Below are 23,070 nucleotides of genomic sequence, written 5' to 3'. Positions count from 1 at the left end.
CAACTGAGTAAAATGATTCAGCATGGTTCCCTGGCCACCTTCTTGCCAACTGTCACTCGAGGACCTATCAACATGTCTACATGAAAGCAAACAGTCAGATAAATGTTCTCTACAGCCACATGGGAGCCCAACCTTTCATTACCTTCAAACGGTGGATTGTGGATCGAAATGTAACTGGGATTTACTCAGAACTGATTCTTTGGGCAGCTGGTTCAAACAGAAATAAATATTGATATTCTGTTTCAGAACTGAAATCAGAAGCTGGCTCTGAATAAAATACAAGTTGATCTATTATAAGAAAAACAATTTTTTTTTTGCTATAAAAGAAAAGTCTATAAAAGTACCGAAGAAGAAAGCATGGCACTGTAACAACAAGATGATTGCAGAAACTCTGTAATCTGATTTGCCCGTATTTACCTGTGGTCACAGCTACAACTTCATACTCTCCAAGTTTGCAATGACAAATGCTGCCAAATGACTGCTAATTTCAGATTCTCTGCATGCTGAGAAAGTAGATGGTCAAATATTTCTTTCACAGCAATAGCCTTTCACAGATAGGCTTCTTTCACAGATAGCCTTTGCTATCTTTGTATCTTATAATGTACTTTTAAAACAAGTGTCAGGTCACTTTAAGTGACATTATTGGTCCTGAAGGATTAAAAAGTGCACCCGAGGTGCCTTAAATCGTGGTTCAGGTCTATCCAACTGAGGAAGTTCATCAGGAGCTAATTTGGCTGCACTGCATGCCAAATCTCACCTTCTGTTTTGTTGTCCAATTACAGTCTTGTATTAAATAGTGTCCACTCCAGTCCCCAAAGCACAATATGATCCCATAACAACCTGGCATTAGCTTCTTCAGGTCAAGGGGAACTGATGCAGTTGTGCAAACTAGTGCAAGGCTACCAGTGGATTTGCTCCCCGATATTTGTACTTCACTATGAAGTTTTTGTTATGTTGTGAATGATAGTGTTTGAAATAAAGAGGATTCTCCTGGATTAGGAGTTTGTCTGCCACGACTAGAGTCACTGATGCCACATATAAGTTTACCCTATAGGTGAGCATATACATGGACTGGCTGACCTAATAAATTCTTTTTTTTAATAGTTTATTTATTTATGTGTGAGAGAGAGAGCATGAGCAGGAGCAGGGTGCAGAGGGACAGGGAGAAGCAGGCTCTCTGCTGAACAGGGATCCCCATGTGAGGCTTGATCCCAGGACCCCAAGATCATGACTTGAGCCAAAGGCAGACGCTTAACCGACTGAGCCACCCAAGTGCCCCAACAGCTTATTTTCAATAGCTGGTCAGTGATAGGAACCCAGGGGCTCTGCTTTATTGCCCCCTGGTATTGAGCACTACATCATCTCTATAGCAGCAATAAAGAAAACTGCTTTAAGGGCATTGCTTGTGAAAGACAGCTATTGTATTTTCTTTTTTTTTCCTAAAGCAGACCCTCCAGAACATCGGAAAGCAATATAAAGACATTCTAGGAATTAATTTGAATTCCTCATGTACTTTAAAGAGCTAAAATGGAAATATTGTTATAACTCAAGTTGGCATTCATTTGTTCATTTTCCATTATTCTCCATTAGTAGGTTCTACATGATTGGGAACACGCACCATGTTTGGAGGGAGAAGAGTGGAACTTTTTAAATGTTTCCAAGAAAATAGTTTAATGATGCCTAAAAATATTTCATCCAAAATGCTCCTGGAGCTCTTTGCCAGGTCCTGTTACCTTTGTACCAAAGAGGAGTGCTTTTAGTCCCCGAGCAGGAGACTATGAAAACAGAGCAGAAATTATGAAAACAAGCCTAAGAAATTGGTGGCAATTAACCAGTGGTGTTAAAATGTAAACATTAAGAAGAGGGAACAAGTAAATAGAATTTATTTTGTCTACTCTTACTCCTTTCTAACTTCCCAATTTTCTACATCTGGTCTTTGCGGGAGAAGAGGAACGAAGTACCTCCTTCCGCTTCTGAAAACTTCTGGTATAAAGGTACTGACTTGATGGCAGCAAAACAATCCCTGGCCCAATCTAAATAGGCCCAATCCTAAATAGAGTCAATCCTTCACCAATGCTCTGCATTCTCCATTAGCCAAATCACTGTCTCTCTCCTGCTATCTACTCCGTCCACGGCCTTCTGCCTGCCTGCGTTCAGAATCAGGAAGTTCGAGTCCTGCCCTGGCTCTTTTCCAGCTAGTGCCCGAGGACCTGTTCCTCCTGTCTCCATCTCACCATCTGAAAATGTGAAGGTGAAGATCAAAAGGAGACCTTATAGGTAATATACCTAGCCCAGTGCCTGGCGTGGAGAAGCACCGGACATGCATCTGTTCCTTCCCATCTGCTCCGCCAGCTTTCCCTCACGTCCACTCAACCATTGGTTTATTTTTCTGAGGATATCACTTTCGTCCTGTTACTCCCTAACCCCAGGCTTGAAGCACAAGATACAGCTCCATGGTCTGATTAAGAGCAGAGACAACTGCTCTTAACTTTTTTCCATTATCATCCCCCACATAGGTCTTTTTAGACATCCTATTTTTAATCACCTCTCATGATATTTTTGCAACATACACTATCTGTTTATGTACCTTGTGTATATCTGCACAGTAGACACAAAGCATAAGAATCCATCGTTACCCCCCACCCTACCCCAGAGAATGCGGGGCATAGACCAGGAAACCTAAAAGCTAAATTCAAATCCTGGCTCTGCCACATATGAGCTGTGTGGCCTTGAACAAGTCACATAACCTCTCCTCCCCTCCGTGTCCTCCTGTGAGTGTTACAGGTGCTTCTGGGGTCACTGGTTACATGAGTTCACCTGCACAGAGGACTTAGCACGCTGACTGGCACATCTGCCATGCTATATAAAGGTTTGCTGTGGTTATCCCGAAAGCACTCCCCCAGCCTGTAGCATAAAGTGGGAATACCGTGGACTGGCATGCAAGGCATAATCAATCATATCCTCATTTCCCTTTGCTGTGTCTCTCCCACAAAGCTTTATTTGAACCAAGTCTCCAGTCCTCGCCTGCTTGTGCGTCTGTGCCCATCACTGCCAGGCTGTTCCCGCCCCCCATCCTCACTGTCTCTCCACCATGGCTCTTGCCTTCAAGACTGCCCAGCACCACTTATCCCTCCACCCGACAGAAACTAGGCTACTAGGCAGTTACTGTCTCAACTGCAAGAGAAAACGAGGCTGATAAGGACTTACAAGCAAGTGTGGGAGGACAAATAATTCTTATCCTTCACTGGCTTTTGTTCGTTTTCCCAGAATCCCATCTGTAAGGCATCTCAGAGGTCCCATCTGGGTCACCAGAAACTGTTGGGGAGGAAAAATAATTATCCTTCTGAGTTCTGGGTTGAAGCTCCTGAGATAAGAGACAGGTCACCAAAAGAAACACAAAAAAGGTTATTAACATGTATGTGTCATATATACATGGGAGATACGCAGGGAAAAATGAGTGCCTCCTCCTCACAGTGGCCTACAATTCAGGCTTAAGGGGCACCTGGGTGGCTCCGTGGTTCAGCATCTGCCTTTGGCTCAGGCCGTAATCCCAGGGCCCTGGAATTGAGTCCCGCATCAGCAGGGAGCCTACTTCTTCTGCCTGTGTCTCTGCCTCTCTCTCTGTGTCTCTCATGAATAAGTATATAAAATCTTAAAAAAAAAAAAAAAAAAGAGAATTCAGACATAAATACCAGTTTAGTAGGGAAAGGGCAGGGGTGTGTGTTCTTCTCAGAAGAGAGTAAATGAACAGGCCCTTGGAAGAACAGATGGGAGGTATGTTGGTTTGTGGCCAAGTGTGTTCGGGTGTGGTGAGGACTTCTAGTTTCTTTCCTTTTGACAAGCCTCAATGCTCCCTGCTTGTTGAAACTCCCAGGTGGGGGGGGGGGCTCTATGACACCTGAACTCCTTTGGGAGACTGTCTTTAGATAGAGAGGAAGAGTTCCGAAATACTTGCTATTTCTTGAGGGCTTATAACGCAAAATAATGGGTACACCCAAGTGGCAACATAAGGAACAGCTCAGACAAAGGGTCAAAACCAAAGAGGCTGTGAAAGTGAGGGATGAAGACTGGCCCCAGGCAGCAGAGAATGGGAGCCCTGGGGAGGGATGAACAGGGGTCCAGAGAGGAGAAAGTCCCCAGGGCAGAACCTGAGGTGCCTTTTCCAAGTCCATGGAAGTGTGGCCCAAGGGGGAAGGCTGCTGGGCTCTACCATCTATCAGAGGGCGCTGAGAATGCAAAGCCTCAGCTGCACTTCCCTTGGCCTGTTTCTCAGGGTGATGTTTGCAGCCCGAGGGATGAGGTAATGTCTCCCTTGGGCCGTTGAGCAGGCTTGCTCACAGCTTACTATAAAATAGCCTGTTCCTCAAGCTCGGGGTTCTTCTCTCATCACACAACCTCCTTCGTGTGCAAGCATCGATCTGGGCCAACCATGCACATCATTCTGTAAGACTTGGGAGGCCAGGGAACTGGCACAAACATGTCCCATTTGCTGGGGGGTGGGGCGGGTGGTGACAGCAGGATGGGAGTCCGAAGGGGTGGGATCATGCCAACGCCATGCTTTCCAGCTTGGAACTGAAACTCCCAGCTAGGAGAACCCCTGGAGGGTTCAGGCTGGCAGTTTGCATTTTGGAAAGAGCTCTCTGGCTTCTGGATGGAGAATGGTCAATGGGGTAAATGGCAGGAGGTGTGAAGGACACAGATGGGCATTGGAGACTCTTTGGGCCCTGGCTGGAGACAAGGCTGTGGAATCAGATCATAGAGGTGGTCACTGACATGAAGGGGGTGAGGTTGTCCAGGAAGACAGGACAGCTGATAGTGTAACAGGGCAGTGAGCAAGGTTCCCTAGGAAGACAATGACATGGATGAGGTTGCCCAAGAAGATTGTGTAACTGGAAGAGAGAGAGTCTTGGCAGGATCCCAGAGAGGAGCACTCAGAGAAGCAGGAGGGGAGTCCTAGGCAGGCAAAGGGAGGCTGAAGCAGCTGTCCTGCTGGGTGGGCTCTGCGACAGGTGGCTGTGGGTGACGATGAGGAAGGGCAGGCATGGGGGTTGAGGTGCTGCAGTCTCCTGGCCAGAGGGAAACGAGGAAGGGAAACTGGCCGCAGACTTCCTCAAACGCCAGCAGGTCACCCAGCCTGGGGCACTGCAGTCCCACCCACAGCCCTGTCCTGGCCTCCAGGACTGAGAAAGCCAGGTGGGGATCACGCAGTCCAGCCCTGCCCGCAGGAAGATGCAGCTGTGAGAACCACAGGGGTGCTGGGCGCAGGCTGCAGGGCAGGCATTGAGGAGCCAGGAAGGCCTCGGAGGAGCCACTGACCCTTTAATAAATGTGTGCCGGGGGTACTCGATCCTGGTTAGGCCCCAGAAGAGGGAGCGTATTTTGCCCTGTAGGTGGGCCAGGCAGGTAAGGAAGTGGTGGGAAGGCAGTGAGGCCATGGTGGTTGAGGTTGGAGCTGCAGAGGGGGATGGGGCTGGCCAGGGTAGGGAGCAGGAACATGGCCAGGAAGAGTAGGACCCAGCTGCTCCCCATCCAGCTGGAGCAGCAAGGGCTGTGGGAGACATTGGGGAACGAGCCTGCGCCAGTTTGTGGGTGCCCGGCAGAAATGTACCTTAGGCTTGACCGGAGTGTAATAGGGAGCCACTAAAAGCCTTGGAGGAGGGAGGTGAAGGGCAAATAATTCAGAAGCACCTACCAGGTGCCAGGTACTCACTAGGTGCTCTCTGCCGATGGATCTTAAAATCCATGCACATAGCAACCTCCTAAGAGTTTCATCAAAATGCAGAGACTCATTCAGTGGTGGGCCCGAGGTGTGCATTACTAGTAGGCTCCCAGTGCCCGGGACCACACTGAGAAGGGAGAAGCTGTAGTTCATTTAATTTGTGCCCCAATGCAGCCCTGGGGAGTGTCGTGGGCTCCCCTTTTACAGGCAGGAAAACTGAGGTTCAGTGAGTGTTAGTGGCTCCTGAGACCTGTACTGTTCCCTGCCCTCCCTGCAAGGGTATTTGCCCCCGAGTCCTCACGTCTTTCACACCCCGCTGGGTCTGCTCCCAGGCTCCTGTCTTCCAGGTTTGTGAATTCAGACCCTCCTGCCACCAACTGGCTACTAGCCTGAGCTTCTGGGCTTGCCTGTGGCAACATCTAAACATAGTCTACCTCACAGGAAACCCAATACTATTGGCTAACTTCGCAAATAAAGATGCCCTCAGAGGGAAGGAAAGGGAAATGGTCTGTGACAGAGACAGTGGGACAGGGTGGCCGATTGACACATCAGAGGTTCCCTTCCCAGGCCCGGCCCAGGTAGGAGCAGAGAACTTGCCAGCACCTGTGGGCTCTTCGGGGCGGGGCACAATGGTCAGAGGTCACAGTGGGCACCAACGCTGGTTCGATTTACACGCTAACAAGAGGGACTGTTTTCCCAAAGCTGTTGCAGCCTAATGTCCAAGGGGCTTGAGGGATGGTGGTCAGACCATCCACGATGCACTTGATGTGGAATATGATGAGAAGTGTTGGTAATTACATGTTAGGGGCACGGAGAAATGCTCGTGGGTAGGTAATTACCTGAAAGAAGCATCGTCTAAAATTGCATCTGGATGATAGGGAAGAATTATTAACTTTTTAAAGTGAGAAATAGTATTGAAGTCATTATTTTGTTTACAAAAATTTCTTATTCTTTTAGAGACTCACACTTACTTGTTTATGGGTGAAATGCTCGGACACCTGGATTTATTTTGAAGTAATCTGTTAGGGCTTCAAGTGGGGAATAGATGAAATTATGACCATGAGTTGCCAATTGAAGCTGTGTGGTATGCGCCAGTTCTCTCTGCTTTTACGTATGTTTGAAAACTTTATAATAAAAAATGTCTAGTATAGCACCTGCATCTTAGATATAAAATAACTATACTTAATACCAAAATAAAACATGCATAGCAATTGGATGGGGAAAGGTGGAAAGCTAGCCATCTATGGTCGATTCTGGGAAGTTGTGTGGTAAATAGTTTGCTTCTATGTTGTTTTTTTCGTTTTCTTTCCGTGCTTTTTCGGTGCCATCTACATTTTTTATAAAGAGCACTTATTGCGTTTACAATGACAACTATTTTAACGAACAAATCCCTGACACAAGTTCAATGTTGGATGTTAATATATGATGTTACAACCCTTGTGAGGATACAGGCTCAGAAGGTTTGTGTTGTGGGAAACAGTCTCAGGTATTCTGAGCAGACGCACACATGGTGCAAGAGAAGAGGAACTACATAGAGGCCTCAAGCGAGGACTGACTGGGCCTGTCATTTCTCCTTGCTTGACCTTTATCTGGCCATCTTGGCCTCACAGATTCTGCAGTCTCTGTTCTGCAGGTTCTCAGTTGAGCTCAGAGAAAGACCAGGGAGTTTTAGGATTTTCCCTCTCCCAAAAATGTTCATTTTCCTTTTCAAATACTTCAGATAGAAAACTTGAGGTAGACAAAAGTTGAACTTAAAGGAGACAAGAAGACAGGATTGTGTGAGAAACAGACAAGAAAGCTTTCTGCTGGAGCCCCTGGGTGGCTCGTCAGTTGGCTCTCAGACTCTTGATTTCAGCTCAGGTCATGATCTTAGGATTGTGAGACAGAGCCCCATGTCACCTCCGAGCTCAGCACAGTCTGCTTGTCTCTCCCCCTCCCCATTGAGCAAACCCTCTCTTTCCCTTTTCTCAAAGGGAGGGAAAAAAGAGAGAAGAAAGCAAGCAGGAAAGCAAGCAAGTTAGCTAGCTTCCTGGCGAAGCTTCTGTGGGCCTTCCAGGTCTGCTCTGGGAGGGGACTGGGCTCTCTAAGAGGAGGCAGGTGGCAACCGGGCTGTTGAGCCTTGGGCACCACTGTGTGTGTGTGTGTGTGTGTGTGTGTGTGTGTGTGTGTGTCCCCGTGTGTACGTGCGCAGATACAGATTTACAGCCTTTGCCTGCCTCTTGGCTTGGCTTCATTTTCACACAGGGTGCAGGACAGGATGTGGCTCTTGCCCACACCCCCCAGAAGGAAGCCCCGCTGTGTCAGCCACAGGCCAGCCATACCTTAGCCAAGCTCTACAACTGTTACTCTCTCTGCTTCACAGTGGGTGGGAAAGGCAGCTTGGCTTTGGAATGAAGCCCTGGCTCTGCACTTGACCTTGCTAAGCCTCATTCAAGTCCTGCTTTAAAATGAATACCAGCCATGAATTGATAATCTCTCAAGCCCAGTGATGGGTATCGGTTGAAAATCTGTATTAAGGGCAAGGTATATAAAGTTCTGACCCCATCGTCTGGCCCATATTTGGTGCTCAATAAATAATATGTGTTGTCATCGTGGGAACCTGAAGATCAGAAGGTTTGTGTACCTTAAGACCCCTAAACACATTCAAATGAGGTTATGAGAAGGGGTATGCGAGAGTCCACCCAGATCAGAAACAGCTTCCATTCCCCAAACCACCCTCTTCCAGGAGACACCTCATTCCCACCCTGACCAGGCTGTGTAAGGTCTCAGCACTGCAGAAACTCTGGTCTCAAAGACCTTCCTTCTCAGGGTCTGGGACATTCAGCTACCCCCTCCCCAGCCCAGCCTCTCACCTGGAACAGGGTCCTCGGCTACCCTCTGTTTTACTCAGGGTCAAATATTTCCCTCTTGAAGATGTCCAGAGTCAGCACCCGCCGCAGATGAGCTAGCCAGGGAAGGGAACTCCACTGTCCCACAATGGATCACAGTTGCCAGGAGGTGGAGCCATGGCAGCAAAGGCCAGGACTCCGCTGACATTTCAGGGAACCTGCTCTGATTCCCCGCAGCACAGTCTAGGGATTCCAAGGGCTTGCATCACCAACTCTGCCCAGGAGTGCCAAAATTGAGGCTTCCAGGTGAGTCCTGATCTTGCTCGCCCTCCATGGGGCTCAGAATGCACTGGCTGCATTTGGGGCAGTGCATTCGGGGGCTGCAATTCTCATGGTTCTGCAGCCACAGACGGGCTTCAACTACCTCCTCTTCTGATTTGGCCAAAGAACAACTATTTTGAGTTATGCATCTTTGTAGGGAAGAAAATCTATATCACATCTCTATAAATATATTTTTTAAAATATCTTATTTATTTATTTATTTATTTATTTGAGAGAGAGAAAGAGAGAGAATCTTAAGCAGACTCCATACCAAGTGCAGAGCCTCAGGATTTCACGACTTTGAGATCATGACAAGAGCCAAAATCAAGTCAGGCACTCAACCCACTGAGCCACCCAGGCACCTCTCTTTAAATAAAAAAAAAACAAAAAAACTTTGCAGGCCCTCTTTGTCCTTTTCCTTAAACCTATGCTCATTGTGAAAGACAGCACACTCAAAGAGCACTGTGCAGGTTAACAGCTTATAAATCAACCTCCCACCCAACCACCAGCCAGGCAGCAGGAGAGACCCAGGCTGGCCCCCAGCAGTCTCCCTTATATCCCTTCCTGACTGCCACCCCTCCCTCCAGAAGTCACCGCTTCCTTGCTCATCCTTAGAGTTTTACCACCTAGATGTGCATCCCTAACTACATACATTATCATTGCCTGTTTTTGACCTTCATATGCATGGATTCACACGGTAGGTCTGCTTTTGGGTCTGCATTTTTAATGTGCGTCCGTGCTGTGGGAGATATAGATGCACACACACAAATGCTCATGGCAGTGTTGTCCATAGAGGCCCCACGCTGAAAGCCACCCAGGTGTGAATCAATAGTGGGATAGATTACCACGGAACGCTCATACAGTGCCTGCCTATTCAGCTATGCAATGAGCAGACACCAGCCACAGCAATAGCATGAATGAGATACTTCCAGAAACTCTGGGAGGAATATATAGATAAATGCAAAATTAGTCCCTAACCACCGGACAGTTATCAAGCACATCTCCACTAGCTACAGTTTCTATTTCTGCAAGCACGATTATTGCATTGCTATCAGTCTCCCAAACTTATAGAGCTGTATATTGGCCAGGCAATGAACGGGAGAGGTAGCCCTGAAGGGTGTGTAAGATAGGGCATCCAGTAACTTCCCCCCTCTTACAAAGTCTTATAATTCTCCTACAGTTCCTTAGTGTGGAACTTGAGGACTCTGTTCACCCTTCTTCTGCCTTCTCGGCCTTTGCTTTCTCTGCATCTTTTCCTGAACCCTCCACTCAATCTAAACTCGACTCCCATGAAGGCTCCAGGAGCATACTGGCCCCTTCTAACCACACTGCAACATCCTCACTTCCATCTGTTTCTGGTATATTCCCTCATACTCTCCGTGCTGAGCCTTGACTCCGGGAAACATCCCTGGGTTCAGACCCTTAGTGTCTTGGGCTTCAGTGCCCCCATCCCCACTTCCCACCTCCATCTCTGACTACCTGGAAGATCCCCCAAGTTTAAGACTCAGCGTAAGTAATCCAACCCTTGGGTTTTCCCTAACTTTTCATGTATTCTGTTACTAAACGTTAACAGCAATTTTGAGATGGTATCTTAGCCATTTTTACCTCCATCAAATTGAACACAGTGCCTTGTGTTGGGGAAATAAAATTAAAAATAAGATCTCTAACCCAGAAAAACCTCTCACAGAGATAATAGAAAAGGGAAACATTTTTATTATTAACTAGGCATGAAACAAGAATGCGATACACATCTTGGGCAATCTGCTAAGAGATTGCAAAGATGGAGTAAAAAAACTCTTACCCTTTTATAGAGCCAAGCTGATACAATCTGTAATGTGAGAGACACATACCTAGTTCTCAAGCAAGAGAACTCGACAGTCATACATAGTCATCCTAACTTTACCATGGTAACTGGGGTGACCATCTGTGTTAGCTGACTGGCTTCATCCAGAGAAGAAATAAACTCATATCTCTATGATGGGAGGTATTTTTGCAACTTGGAGCAAGGCACCCACCCAAGTTAGGCTCCCACAGTTCCAAAGAAACTGGGTGACAAGGGCGCTAATTCTTTTTTCTTTTTTTTAAGATTTTATTTATTTGAGAGAGAGAGCACAAGCAGGAGGAGGGGAGAGGGAGATGCAGACTCTCCCCTGAGCAGAAAGCCCTATTTGGGGCTCAACCCCAGAACCCTGAGATCAGGACCTGAACCCAAGGCAGACTTCTAACCAATAGAGCCACCCAGGTGCTCCAGGAGCCCTAATTCTTTATGTTTGCTTTTCAAAGAGAGGGCCCCCAGGTCCTTGAGAAAGATTCCTGGGTCATAAAGCTGACAAAAGGGGTGATCACATTTTCGAAAAGACACATACCCATAGTTGAGAGAGGAGAAAGTTCTTCCAGTGACAAGTTTTCTAAAGCAAGTGCCCCAGGAAGGAGGGAGGGAGGAGGCAAAGTAGAGTCTCTTCCCTTATTTTCAACCAGAGAAGTAACCCTCTTATTTACTATTTGTATTCATCCTTGCAGAAGCATATGGTTAAGACACATAACAGATACCAGCTTAATTAATAATTAATTTAAAACCCATCTCTCCCAATTACTGGAGAAAAGTCCTAAAGCATTTCCTTCCAGAACTTCACAGTTTGGCAGAGATAACCAAATAGCATAGTGTAACTTGGAAGAGGAAACGAGAGGGAAGCGCGTCAAACCTAGAACAGCAGGCGGCTCTATGAAGGACCAGCTCATTGAGCAGCGTCGGGACTGTTGGGCTGCTGGTTTGGCCGGTCCAAACGCTGGTGGGTGGGAGAAGCCGTGTTGTGTCAGGTAGGCTGCTCGCTGATGTAAAGAGAGCTGTTCAGTTTACTTGCACAGGGTTGGGGGGCTGCAAGATGCAAAATGTGCCATTACAGCTCTTTAGCGTGCAATGTGAGACCCCTCCATCTGCTCCTCTTTTGCCTTCTCATCCTTACCTCTCCCTGCATCCCACAGGGTGTCTCTTAGAAAATTAGCTGTCCTTGCAAACGGGAAAAACATCAGAACCTGGTAAAACTCGGGTATCCAAACAACCAGGTGTGTGGGCTTGGGACCAGACCCAAAAGCTTCCTATCTAGGACAAGGTGAGGCTCAAGACTTGTCAGGACCAAAATCAAGTGATCCAGCTCCCTGTCTCCAAACAGAACCCCACCCAAATGCTGGCAGGCTTTGAGCCTAGAAGCTCTATGTTTGCTGGGTGGGCTGCTGAGCTGACACCAGGCCGTGCATTCACTGATGCAGGACTCATGGTGTGCCTGAAGACTATTTCCTTCTGTTTGGTTCTTTAAAAAAAAAAAAAAAAAAAGATTTTATTTATTTATTCATGAGACACACAGAGAGAGACAGAGACACAGGCAGAGAGAGAAGCAGGCTCCTCGTGGTGAGGTCGATGCAGGACTTGATCTCAGGACCCAGGGATCACACCCTGAGCCAAAGACAGATGTTCAACTACTGAGACACCCAGGTGTCCTTCCTTCTGTCTGGTTATCGTTGAAAAATTAAGTTTGCCAGAGCTAGCTGGGCCCTTAGGGATGGTCTGGTCGATGCTTTCATTTCACATATGATGAAATTGAGGCAGAGCCAGAATGAGCTCTCCGGTCATCCATGGGCTGTGTGGGCCCCTGTGAAGCACAGGCTCAGGAAAGCATCACCATATTTTTTTATTAACTTTTAATTTTAATTCCAGTATTGTTAACATACAGTGTTATATGAGTTTCAGGTGTACCATATAGTGATTCAATAATTCCATACATTACTCAGTGCTCAGCATAAGTACCATGGTCACCGTATATTTGAAGGCAGGAAATCAGAGACCTTACAGCCTTCAGCCTCTTCTTCTCCAGAAGAAAGGATTCCAGATTTCTTCGCCAGCAATTGATGAGAGCTAGATTGTGGGGGTCTGGCAGTGAGGACCCCCTAGTCATGGCTGGAGAGGTGAATATCCCCACCCTCTTCATCTCCTGACTGCCTGCCTTTCCCCTCAGAGTCAGCCTGGCAGATTCTGAGTCCAGAGGAGAGAAACCCCAGAAAAGTGTGCAGGTTTGCATCACGGATCACCTTCTTTCCAGGGGGGCGTTGTGTCTACTATTTCTCAGTTCTAGATCTAGAGAAGTGATGTGCGATAAGCTGCAGAGTTGCCCTCCAAGAGGGAAAGTCTGGTGGCTCTGTAGAGAGGCACATGTGGGCTGAAATCCTGGCTCTATTGCTCCTTGGATGAGTTTCCAGATCTCTCAGAGCTGCCATTGGTTCATTTGCACAGAAAGGGCAACCATTCTCATGTGAGGCTGTTCAGAGAATTAAGTAGGATCTTGTGTACAGAGCGTGGCACTCAGGAGACCTCCTCTCCTTCCACGCTGGGCTTTCTGAGGGTAGCTCCAGACTCTGGAATGGTCTCGGCCCGGTGGCATCCCCACGGAGAACACTGGGGTCAGGGCTCGAACAATCTTTACTAGCCTCTAATTTCCTTCAGTTCAAAGGAAAAACATCAAACCACAATTTTCTTGACATCAGAAACCAACAGAACCTCCAACCCGCTCGCTCTTCACTCAGAGGTCTAAAAAGCTATAAGCCGAGAGCAAGGAGGGAAAACAAACAAACATCAAACAAAAGGAAGACACCCGGGTCTAGCAGACAGTAAGCAGGATGTGAAGCCAAAAGACGGGGAAGCAACCCGAAGGGGATGTGAGACAGAAGAGGAAAGTGGACTTGGGCCACTTAAATGAAAAGGGAAGTGGAGAACAGGGAAGCTGATTGGAAACAATGGGTAAATGATGACCAAAAAAAAGTTGAAAAATAAATGAGCAGGCTTGAGAAAAGGAAATGGGCCAGAGGAAGCAGTGCCGGATCGGAGATGGAGGCGAGCAAGCGAGTTGATAAGGGAGGGTTCATTTCTACTTGAGTATGAAACACATGTGCATTCAAAGCTCTGCTTCTGGGTTCAGCTCAAAGTCTTGCAGTTCACCGTTATTTAGTAAACCTTGATTAATGGGAAGAGAGGTTGAGGAGACCTGGGAACAGCCTGGAGGGATTTGTGCTATTGCTGGCCACAGCCCTCAGCGAGTCGGGCACGCATCGCATCTTTCCTCCCGCACCCCCAGCTGTAGGAGACTTGGCTGAGTAGGCCCTCCAAAGAAGGCGTATCTCCTTGGATTCCTCAGAGGCCCAGAAAGCCAGTGTCTAGCCAATAAGATCCCTGGTGGCCCTTCAACCTGCCCTGAAGGCCACCCTTGAGGACAGGCCCTACTCCCATCTGCTGCCAAGAGGCCTCATCTTTGGCTGTCAATCGTGGGACATCTCAGAGGATCTGGAAATAATAAGAAGACCACTGAGCTCAGGCCCACCCTTCCTAAAAAGGTCCCTCCCCTGATACGGCTGTGAAGTTCAACGGGGATAATACAGTGACGTTCTTCCTTGATGTCAGGTTTCTGATGTAAATGGCACCCTCGCATGCTCTGGGCTCCTCAACCAGCAAAGCTGGGTTCAAACTGGCCCAAGGGCTCAGACTGCAGCTGCCTTTCCCAACTGCATAGAACCCTGGGCCACCCCCGAGCCATGAGGTGAGGCAGAGCCAGGTCCTGACCCTGGCACGGAAGAGTGTGCTGACATGGGCAGCTGTGAATTCTTAGCCTGGAGAGCTGGTGGGTCTGGACTTATCTCCAGGAGCTCTGCAATGTGACAAAAGTGGCACTTCCCTCGCTTCTCTATGCCTTTCATTCATTCATTCACTCACACACTCATTCCTTCATTCAACACACTAGGCATTCACAAATAACCCAGGGTTCAAGCAAAGGCCCCTGGCCTGGGATCAGAAAGGACATTGGTGTGCCCTGTAGGCAGCTCTAGGAACTGGACAATTGAAAGGCCATTGTCACTACTACTCTCACAGAGCAATTTGGAATGAAAGTCTAGGAGACAGTGTTTATCCTTCTACAAATATTACTGTGGCATTTGCTTGGTGCCAGGTTCCTCCCTCTGCTGAACACTGGTCTACAGAGCTGAAGTGGACCCTGCTCCTCTCTCAGGAACTCCCAGTCTTGGGCAGGGCAGACAGGCTGGCCACAAATGGGCTTAAACAGCAGCCCTGTCACACACCAGCTGTGTGGCCTGGAGCAAGTGACTCACCCTCTCTCAGTGCATCTACTTGCCCTTAAAGTAGAGATAAGTATCCTGTTATGTGTTAACTACCATGCATTGAGCATGTACTATGTGCTGGTTATCATATTAGACTGTCTGCTTACTTATTTAATTTCTCATATAACTCGTGTTATTTTTATTTTTAAAATTTCAAGTCAATTAATGAATTTTTTTCCCAAAATAGGTAATATGTGTTTAACAATGAGCCTGACACTTGAGTAAAAACTCAGTAAAGATTTGCTTTACTCCCTACTTCTCCCTCCCCCAACAAAAATCTGAAAGAAAAATATTTTTTATTTCAGGGAAAAAAATGAAACAGACTTTACAGACCAAATTTCCACAATGCCTAGGGTGGAAGTAAACAGCACAAGAGTTTGCAGGCAACCTGGATGATTGCAAAGTTCCAAAGTGCTTCTGCTTCCTCACCACATGCATTTATTAAGTGCCTGCTGTATGAAACACACCTTGCCAGGTCCTCTCCTCAGAACAGCACTGTGGGCAGACTTGAAAATGAGTCGCACGCAGTCTTGTAGATGAGGAATGTCAGAGCCAGAGGTTCCAAGTTCACCCGAGGTCACTTGGCCAGAGAAACAGACATGAGATTCAGCCACAGGAGAGCCTGAGTCTGCCCACTACCTGTTCTCCCTCCGCTATGACCCAGAGACACCTGCTGGAAGATTTAGAGGTGGTCCCTGTGTAAAGGCGCAGTGCCAAGAGCAGAAATTAAATCTACTTCATGCAGATTTGGCAAAATCAAGCCAATCCATCAGTATAAAGTTCCTAGGCTGCAGGCCTAGTGCACACAGGCACTAAGAAATACCACACAACTAGGGGTGGTGGAAGGGGAGGTGGGCGGGGGGTGGGGTTGATTGGGTGACGGGCACTGAGGTGGGCACTTGATGGGATGAGCACTGGGTGTTATTCTATATGTTGGCAAATTGAACACCAATAAAAAATAAATGTATATATAAAAAAAAGAAAAAAAAAGAAATACCACATAATCTTTCTCTTCCTTGGCCTTCTCTCAAGGCCAACTGTACCAGCTCCTTTCACTAGGAGGAAAGGGAGAAGGTGGTAGCTCTAGCCTTCCTAACTTATGACTGACCACCTTGGGCTTGACTATTTCCACTGTCACACAGCTGTGCTTCAGGGAAAATGTGCTGCTGCCAAAAGCTACCTGCACTGAGTAGGAATTTCCCTGTCTCCCCCTCTCTCAGCTTGAGCCATTTGAAATGGACATTGGTATAGCTCAAAAAGTGTAGCTCATCAGCCATTTTATGTAGTTAAACTTAAATATTGTTGATTAAGATCGCAGCCAGAGGTCTATCTCTGAGAAAAGGGCATTGTGGCTTAAAGCCAAGAAAGCGTACTATTTCCCTGGGGGTTGAGAACTCCATCCCAGCCTGAGATGGCCCAGGTTGGAAAGGCTTAACCCACCTCTTCCTGGAAGAATCTGAGATGCAGAGGAAGATGCAGAGATGGACCAGAACACAAAGCCGAGACTGGGAAGAGAGAAGCAAAGCCTTGGCTGGGAGGGTGGGCCCTCATTTGGTAAAACCAGCATGAAAAGGATGCAGTGGGGTGTGGAAACTCCCTTGGTTAAAAAGGTGTGAACTTTGTTTTCAGTTGTGGTAGGGAGGGAGACAATGACAACCAGGAGGTTTGCTCTGAATATGCTTGGGGGGTTCTCAGTGGCCAGAGTGAAAGGGTCGCCCCTACAGTTCCTGGAGTGAATGACAAGCGAGTCCTGGCTGGGAAGGTCAGGGGAGAAGGGGACAAATGTTGCTTCTCAGCCTGTGCAGTAATGTCTTCCCCTTTGGTTTTTGTTCTAAAGGAACAAAACTCTTATGAATCGTGGGGAAGGACAAGCCACAGTGAATGCATGGCTGATAAGTATGGGGTGAATTAGCTACCTGGGCCCAGCACAGCAGTCTAACTGAGCACGATCCCCCATACAGGATTGATCAGTCCTTTCATGAAAGCAGAGGCCCTCTGATGGCAATGGCAACACTCTTTTTCACTTGGACCTGTGGAATGACTGTCTGCTTAGAACTGAGGTATTTCCAACTTTGGCACTAAACCCAGAAAAGTCCTGGGCAAACTGAGACAAGGTGGTCACTCTAAAGTGTTTGACTCTGTATCTTACCCCTTAAGGGTGAGAAGGACCTGTTGGTTCCAAGAGGAAGAGAAAGGGCTCTCAAAAACAAAGATGAGGGGCTTCTGGGTACAGGTCTGCTCAGGGCTCTGTGTCTGAAGAGTGTGTAAGACCTCTCTCTTCAGTCTCAAAGGGTAGAGGAGGTGGGAATAAGGAAGGAGATAGAGAATTGCTTCAGGAAGTTTGGACTAGACATGTGAATTATGGTTGCACCCCTACCATCCTACTCCCTCTTCTCTACGCCCACAGTCTTATCAGCCGCTACCCACACACTAGTCAATCTTTTGGATAGATATTTGAAAATCAAAGAAGAAATGATCTGTCCCAAGTTTCAAAAGCTTTAGATTCAAATGCTAGTTGAGGCATTCACTGCATAGCCCTGGGCAAATCCTTGAACCTCTCAGAGACCTGATTTCCTCTTCTGTCAGAGGAATCTGTTACAGACTCCATCAAGAGTCTGGTGTGGGCCATACACAAAGATAAACTCAAAATGGATGAAAGATCTAAATGTGATACAAGATTCCATCAAAATTCTACCCTTTTTGAACTTGGCCACAGCAGCTTCTTGCAAGATACATCCATAAAGGCAAGAGAAACAAAAACAAAAATGAACTATTGGGACTTCATCAAGATGAGAAGCTTTTGCACAGCAAAAGAAACAGTCAACAAAACTAAAAGACAACCTACAGAATGGGAGAAGATATTTGCAAATGACACATCAGATAAAGGCCTAGTATCCAAGATCTATAAAGAACTTCTTAAACTCAACAGCAAAGAAACAAACAATCCAATCATGAAATGGGCAAAAGACATGAACAGAAATCTCACAGAGGAAGACATAGACATGGCCAACACGCACATGAGAAAATGCTCCGCATCACTTGCCATCAGGGAAATACAAATCAAAACCACAATGAGATACCACCTCACACCAGTGAGAATGGGGAAAATTAACCAGGCAAGAAACAACAAATGTTGGAGAGGATGTGGAGAAAAGGGAACCCTCTTGCACGGCTGGTGGGAATGTGAACTGGTGCAGCCACTCTGGAAAACTGTGTGGAGGTTCCTCAAACAGTTAAAAATAGACCTGCCCTACGACCCAGCCATTGCACTGTTGGGGATTTACCCCAAAGATATAGATGCAGTGAAATGCCGGGACACCTGCACCCCGATGTTTCTAGCAGCAATGTCCACAAGAGCCAAACTGTGGAGGGAGCCTCGGTGTCCATCGAAAGATGAATGGATAAAGAAGATGTGGTCTATGTATACAATGGAATATTCCTCAGCCATTAGAAACGACAAATACCCAACATTTGCTTCGACGTGGATGGAACTGGAGGGTATTATGCTGAGCGAAATAAGTCAATCGGAGAAGGACAAACATTATATGGTCTCATTCATTGAGGAATATAAATAATAGTGAAAGGGAATAAAGGGGAAAGGAGAAAAAATGAGTGGGAAATATCAGAAAGGGAGACAGAACATGAGAGACTCCTCACTCTGAGAAATGAACTAGGGGTGGTGGAAGGGGAGGTGGGCGAGGGGTGGGGGTGACTGGGTAATGGGCACTGAGGGGGGCACTTGATGGGATGAGCACTGAGTGTTATGCTATATGTTGGCAAATTGAACTCCAATAAAAAAATTAATTTAATTTAATTTAAAAAATTAAAAAAAATAGTCTGGTGTGGAGATTAAGCAAGATGACATGCGTGACATTGGGACATATATTGGTCAGACATGCAATCAATATTTGTTTCTTCCAGCCTGCATATGTGTGGGACCAAATAGAATCCCAACTTTGTTTCTCTGAGAACTAATGTTGCTATTTGTTTTCCTTTCTGATCCAGGCTTTCACCATGCCCACCTACTCCCCTGAATCGATTTTAGAATACTTTGAGTACGATGAGTCTGCTGAAGCCTGTGATTTGGGGGACATCGTGGCCATTGGGACTGTCTTCCTGTCCATACTCTACTCCCTTGTCTTTGCCTTTGGGCTGCTGGGAAATTTGCTGGTGGTGTTTGCCCTCACCAACAGCCAGAAGCCCAAGAGTATCACCGACATTTACCTCCTGAACCTGGCTTTATCTGATCTGCTCTTTGTGGCCACCTTACCCTTCTGGACTCACTACCTGATGAGTGAACAAGGCTTTCACAATGCTGTGTGCAAACTCACCACAGCATTCTTCTTCATTGGCTTTTTTGGAGGTATATTCTTCATCACTGTGATCAGCATTGATAGGTACCTGGCCATTGTCCTGGCAGCCAACTCTATGAACAACCGGACTGTGCAGCATGGTGTCACCATCAGCCTCGGTGTCTGGGCAGCAGCAATCTTGGTGGCAACGCCTCAGTTCATGTTCACGAAACAAAAAGCAAATGAATGCCTTGGTGACTACCCTGAGGTCCTGCAGGAACTCTGGCCTGTGCTCCGCAATGTGGAAGCAAATTTGCTTGGCTTCCTGCTCCCCCTGCTCATTATGAGTTACTGTTACTTCAGAATCATGCGGACACTGTTTTCCTGTAAGAACCACAAGAAAGCCAAAGCCATCAAACTGATATTTCTGGTGGTCATCGTGTTTTTCCTCTTCTGGACACCCTACAACATCATGATTTTCTTAGAGACACTTAATCTCTATGACTTCTTTCCCAATTGTGACATGAAGAGGGATCTAAGGTTGGCCCTCAGTGTGACTGAGACAATTGCATTTACCCACTGTTGCCTCAATCCCTTTATCTATGCATTTGCTGGAGAGAAGTTCAGGAGATATCTTTACCACTTGTATAGGAAATGTCTGGCTGTCCTGTGTGGGCATCCTGTCCATGTCAGTTTCTCCCGGACTGAATCACAAACAAGCAGGCGGGAAAGCATACTAAGCAGCAATTTTACTCACCACACCAGTGATGGAGATGGGTCCATCCTTCTCTGAAGAGATACCAAAGCCTTGTCCCCACAGAGAGCCCAGAGTTCCTGAGCCTGACACTGAATAGTGAGGACAGACCTTTTTTGTTTCTTATATATAAGAGATGATGAACCGAATGCCCAAAAACAACCCTAAAGCATTTTTTAGAATTCTGCCCAAAATTTGACTGATAAAGAGTAGGCATGTCCCTAACAGCAAATATTAGAGCTTTTTGTTTGCAAACGACAAAGATTAAACTCAGACCAGCTTAGCTAAAGAGGAGGTGGGGAATATTATTCACATGGTGGTATGAGCAAGAGAGTGGCTAAGCCCTCAAAGTAGAAACTAGAACTTGCGTTCAGCTAGAATTTCCTCTCTCTGAGGCTCTCAAATCTCTGAGTAGTGACAGAGCTCCCAGACTCAGCTTAGCTAATAGTGAGAGACTGGTCCCAAGGTTAAAATTCCCAGGGAAGGGCTCTCATTGGCCAGATTTGAATCAGATGTCCATCCCTGGACCAGGCTGTATCCACAGAGAGACAGTAGATAAGATGGCAACTTCCATTCCAATCTCATGGTTAGAGATGCAGGAAGACATATCTCTAAGAAACTCAAGGGGCAGGTATTGTTTTGACCTGCCAGAACAAGAGATGCCCACCAACCTTACCATGTGTCTGGCCCAGTCTCCTCACTGATCACACCAGCCAGCACATGCTACCAGCCTCCTCTTCCTTAAACTCTTTTCTATCATACCCCAAACCTACAATGGTCACCCAGTGCCTACTGCTTCAAATCTGAGACCCTCCATCATACCACCCTCCTGTTGGTGAGTCACACCAACAGGTTCCCCATTTCTTTCCATTCCCCAAATATCCAGCCTCTCAGCCATCCAGGTCTCTTCCATCCAGACTTATGCATCATCAGGCCCAGGGAGACATATAGAAAGAACCCTGGCCCAGACTGAGCCAGGATGGTTTCCAATTCCAGCTCATCACTTGCCTGCTGGGTAGCTTGGGTCCAGCCCAGCTTCAGCTTCCTTATCTGTAGGATGGACACAATGGTACTTTTCATATAGGGAATATCCTTTCCAGCATGAGGAACCAACTACCAACTCTTGCAGGTCTCAACTCTCTTATCTGGTTCCCAGACTTTGGCTTTCCACCACCTGGCACAGTGCTAAAGGAGCAGTGTTGACAGAGCCTTGACTCTGCTCTTTGATGTAGCTCAAATACAGAGAAGGCTGGTTCCTACAGTGGCACTCAATGGACACTCCTACAAATATAGATTGATAGTCTTCCCTGACCAAGCCCTCCAGTTGCTTTGAATATGCCTTTCCAATTGCTTCATGGCAGGCCCTGCCCATCTGAAGAGCCCCTGCCCCATCATTTATGGGCCCTGCCCAACCTGGAGAGCCAGGGTCCCAGGAGCAGCTTTCCCCCACCACCTTTTCAGTAAACATTTGGGTTGGTCTAATACTTTAGAGCTTGAAAAAAACAATTGTAATAATGCTAAAGAAAATGTCACCTATAACCTAACCATGCAATACCTTCATTTGCCCACCCAGAACATGTTCACACTTTCACACTGTTTAGATTTGAAAGCATCATGTACAGATTGTTTTGTAATCTGCTATTTTTATCTTAATGTTAGGCCACAAATGGTTCTCTGTTTCTGTATAGTTTTGTAATGATCCCTCTAGAAGGATGTGCCAGGTTGTGTACTTGTTGAAGGCATCTGACTCATTGCTGTATTTCTGACATCTCCTTGGCAGTCAATATGTTGGTTTAATCAATGAGAATGAATCATGTTCCATTAAGATTGTGTACTATAATTTACTCACCATTATGCTTGTTCCACTATTTAGCAAATACATATTTTACGGCACTTCTATCTGTGTAATTCTCTTTCTCCTCTTCAATGATATCCTCTGGATAAATTCCTCATCATAGGAGTAACTGGGTCAAAGGGCATGGAAATGTTTGGCTATGGATGCATACACACAAAATATTGCAAAATCATTATTGAGCATATATTATATGCATTATGTGGGCTCAGATCCAGAGTGGTTCCAAAGATGAGAGAGACCAGGCCTCTACCCTCATTGATTTAACATTCACCTGCAGAACAGAGAAGTAAACAAATAAATATACTTTATATTAATTGGTCACACAAGTAGTCAGATCGGACTCTTTAAGGATAAGGAGCTCTCCAGGCAGAGAAAGGGATGTCACTCTGGCTTCAGTGAATGGCATAAGTAAAGGAGGTATGTGAGAGCATAGGGATCTTAAGATGTGAGAAATGCATATGAATATTGAAAGGCTTTAGGAGTAGAGTGGGTGGGGAGAATCTTCTGGAAAGTTGGCTCAAACAACTAACAGAGGTGGGGCATTCTCCTCAGGCTATCCACAAGTTTGCTCCATTATCACTTGAACCTCTTGGCAACTGTTGAATTATAAAACATTCAATTAAATTTTAACTTATTTGTGGACTCCCAAAAAAAGACAGAAAAATTCTTTTGGCTTGGGAAATTAGAGAGGCAAATACTTTCATTTCTAAATGGAAATTAAATTTGTATCATAAAAAACATCCATGCATTCATTTTGCTGAGTAAGACAGAATAGGAAGAAAACAGGGAAGTTCATTGAAAAGCCCTAAATAGCAATGATGTCTGCATCTTAACAAAGGAAGGCACATTTGAAAAAGACAGTTGGCCCTGAGAGCACAGCTGGATCAGACCCGCTACTGCTTCTGAGTTCTGGGCTTTTCAAAAGCAGAAGGACTCCGATGGCAGACTGAGATCTGTGATGAAGTCTCAACATATTAACTCTGTGACCTTAGGCAAGTTACTTGACATCTCTGAGGCTCACTTTCCTCATTTGAAAAATCCTCAACCTCTCAGGATTATTGTGAGGATTTAGTAAGATTGCCCTCCCAGTGCTCACAGTACCTGGCAAAGTAAGCGCGAATAAATGGTGGTGACTATTTTTGTTT

At 46.4% G+C, this 23,070-nt stretch overlaps 1 protein-coding gene across 1 annotated transcript; it reads left to right on the top strand.

Annotated features, from left to right (window-relative positions):
• Positions 1 to 6,220: 6,220 nt before the first annotated feature.
• Positions 6,221 to 20,130, top strand: CX3CR1 (C-X3-C motif chemokine receptor 1). Its single transcript, NM_001284491.1, has 2 exons — positions 6,221 to 6,297; positions 19,030 to 20,130. Exon 2 carries the CDS (start codon positions 19,039 to 19,041, stop codon positions 20,107 to 20,109), a length of 1,071 nt encoding a protein of 356 aa, NP_001271420.1. The 5' UTR covers positions 6,221 to 6,297; positions 19,030 to 19,038; the 3' UTR covers positions 20,110 to 20,130.
• Positions 20,131 to 23,070: the final 2,940 nt, after the last annotated feature.

Source organism: Canis lupus, chromosome 23, assembly GCF_011100685.1.
Source record: "Canis lupus familiaris isolate Mischka breed German Shepherd chromosome 23, alternate assembly UU_Cfam_GSD_1.0, whole genome shotgun sequence".
In the NCBI taxonomy this organism is placed as follows: Eukaryota; Metazoa; Chordata; class Mammalia; order Carnivora; family Canidae; genus Canis; species Canis lupus.
The sequence above is the reverse complement of the archived record's forward strand: the minus strand, read 5'-3'. Positions and strand labels throughout refer to the sequence as shown.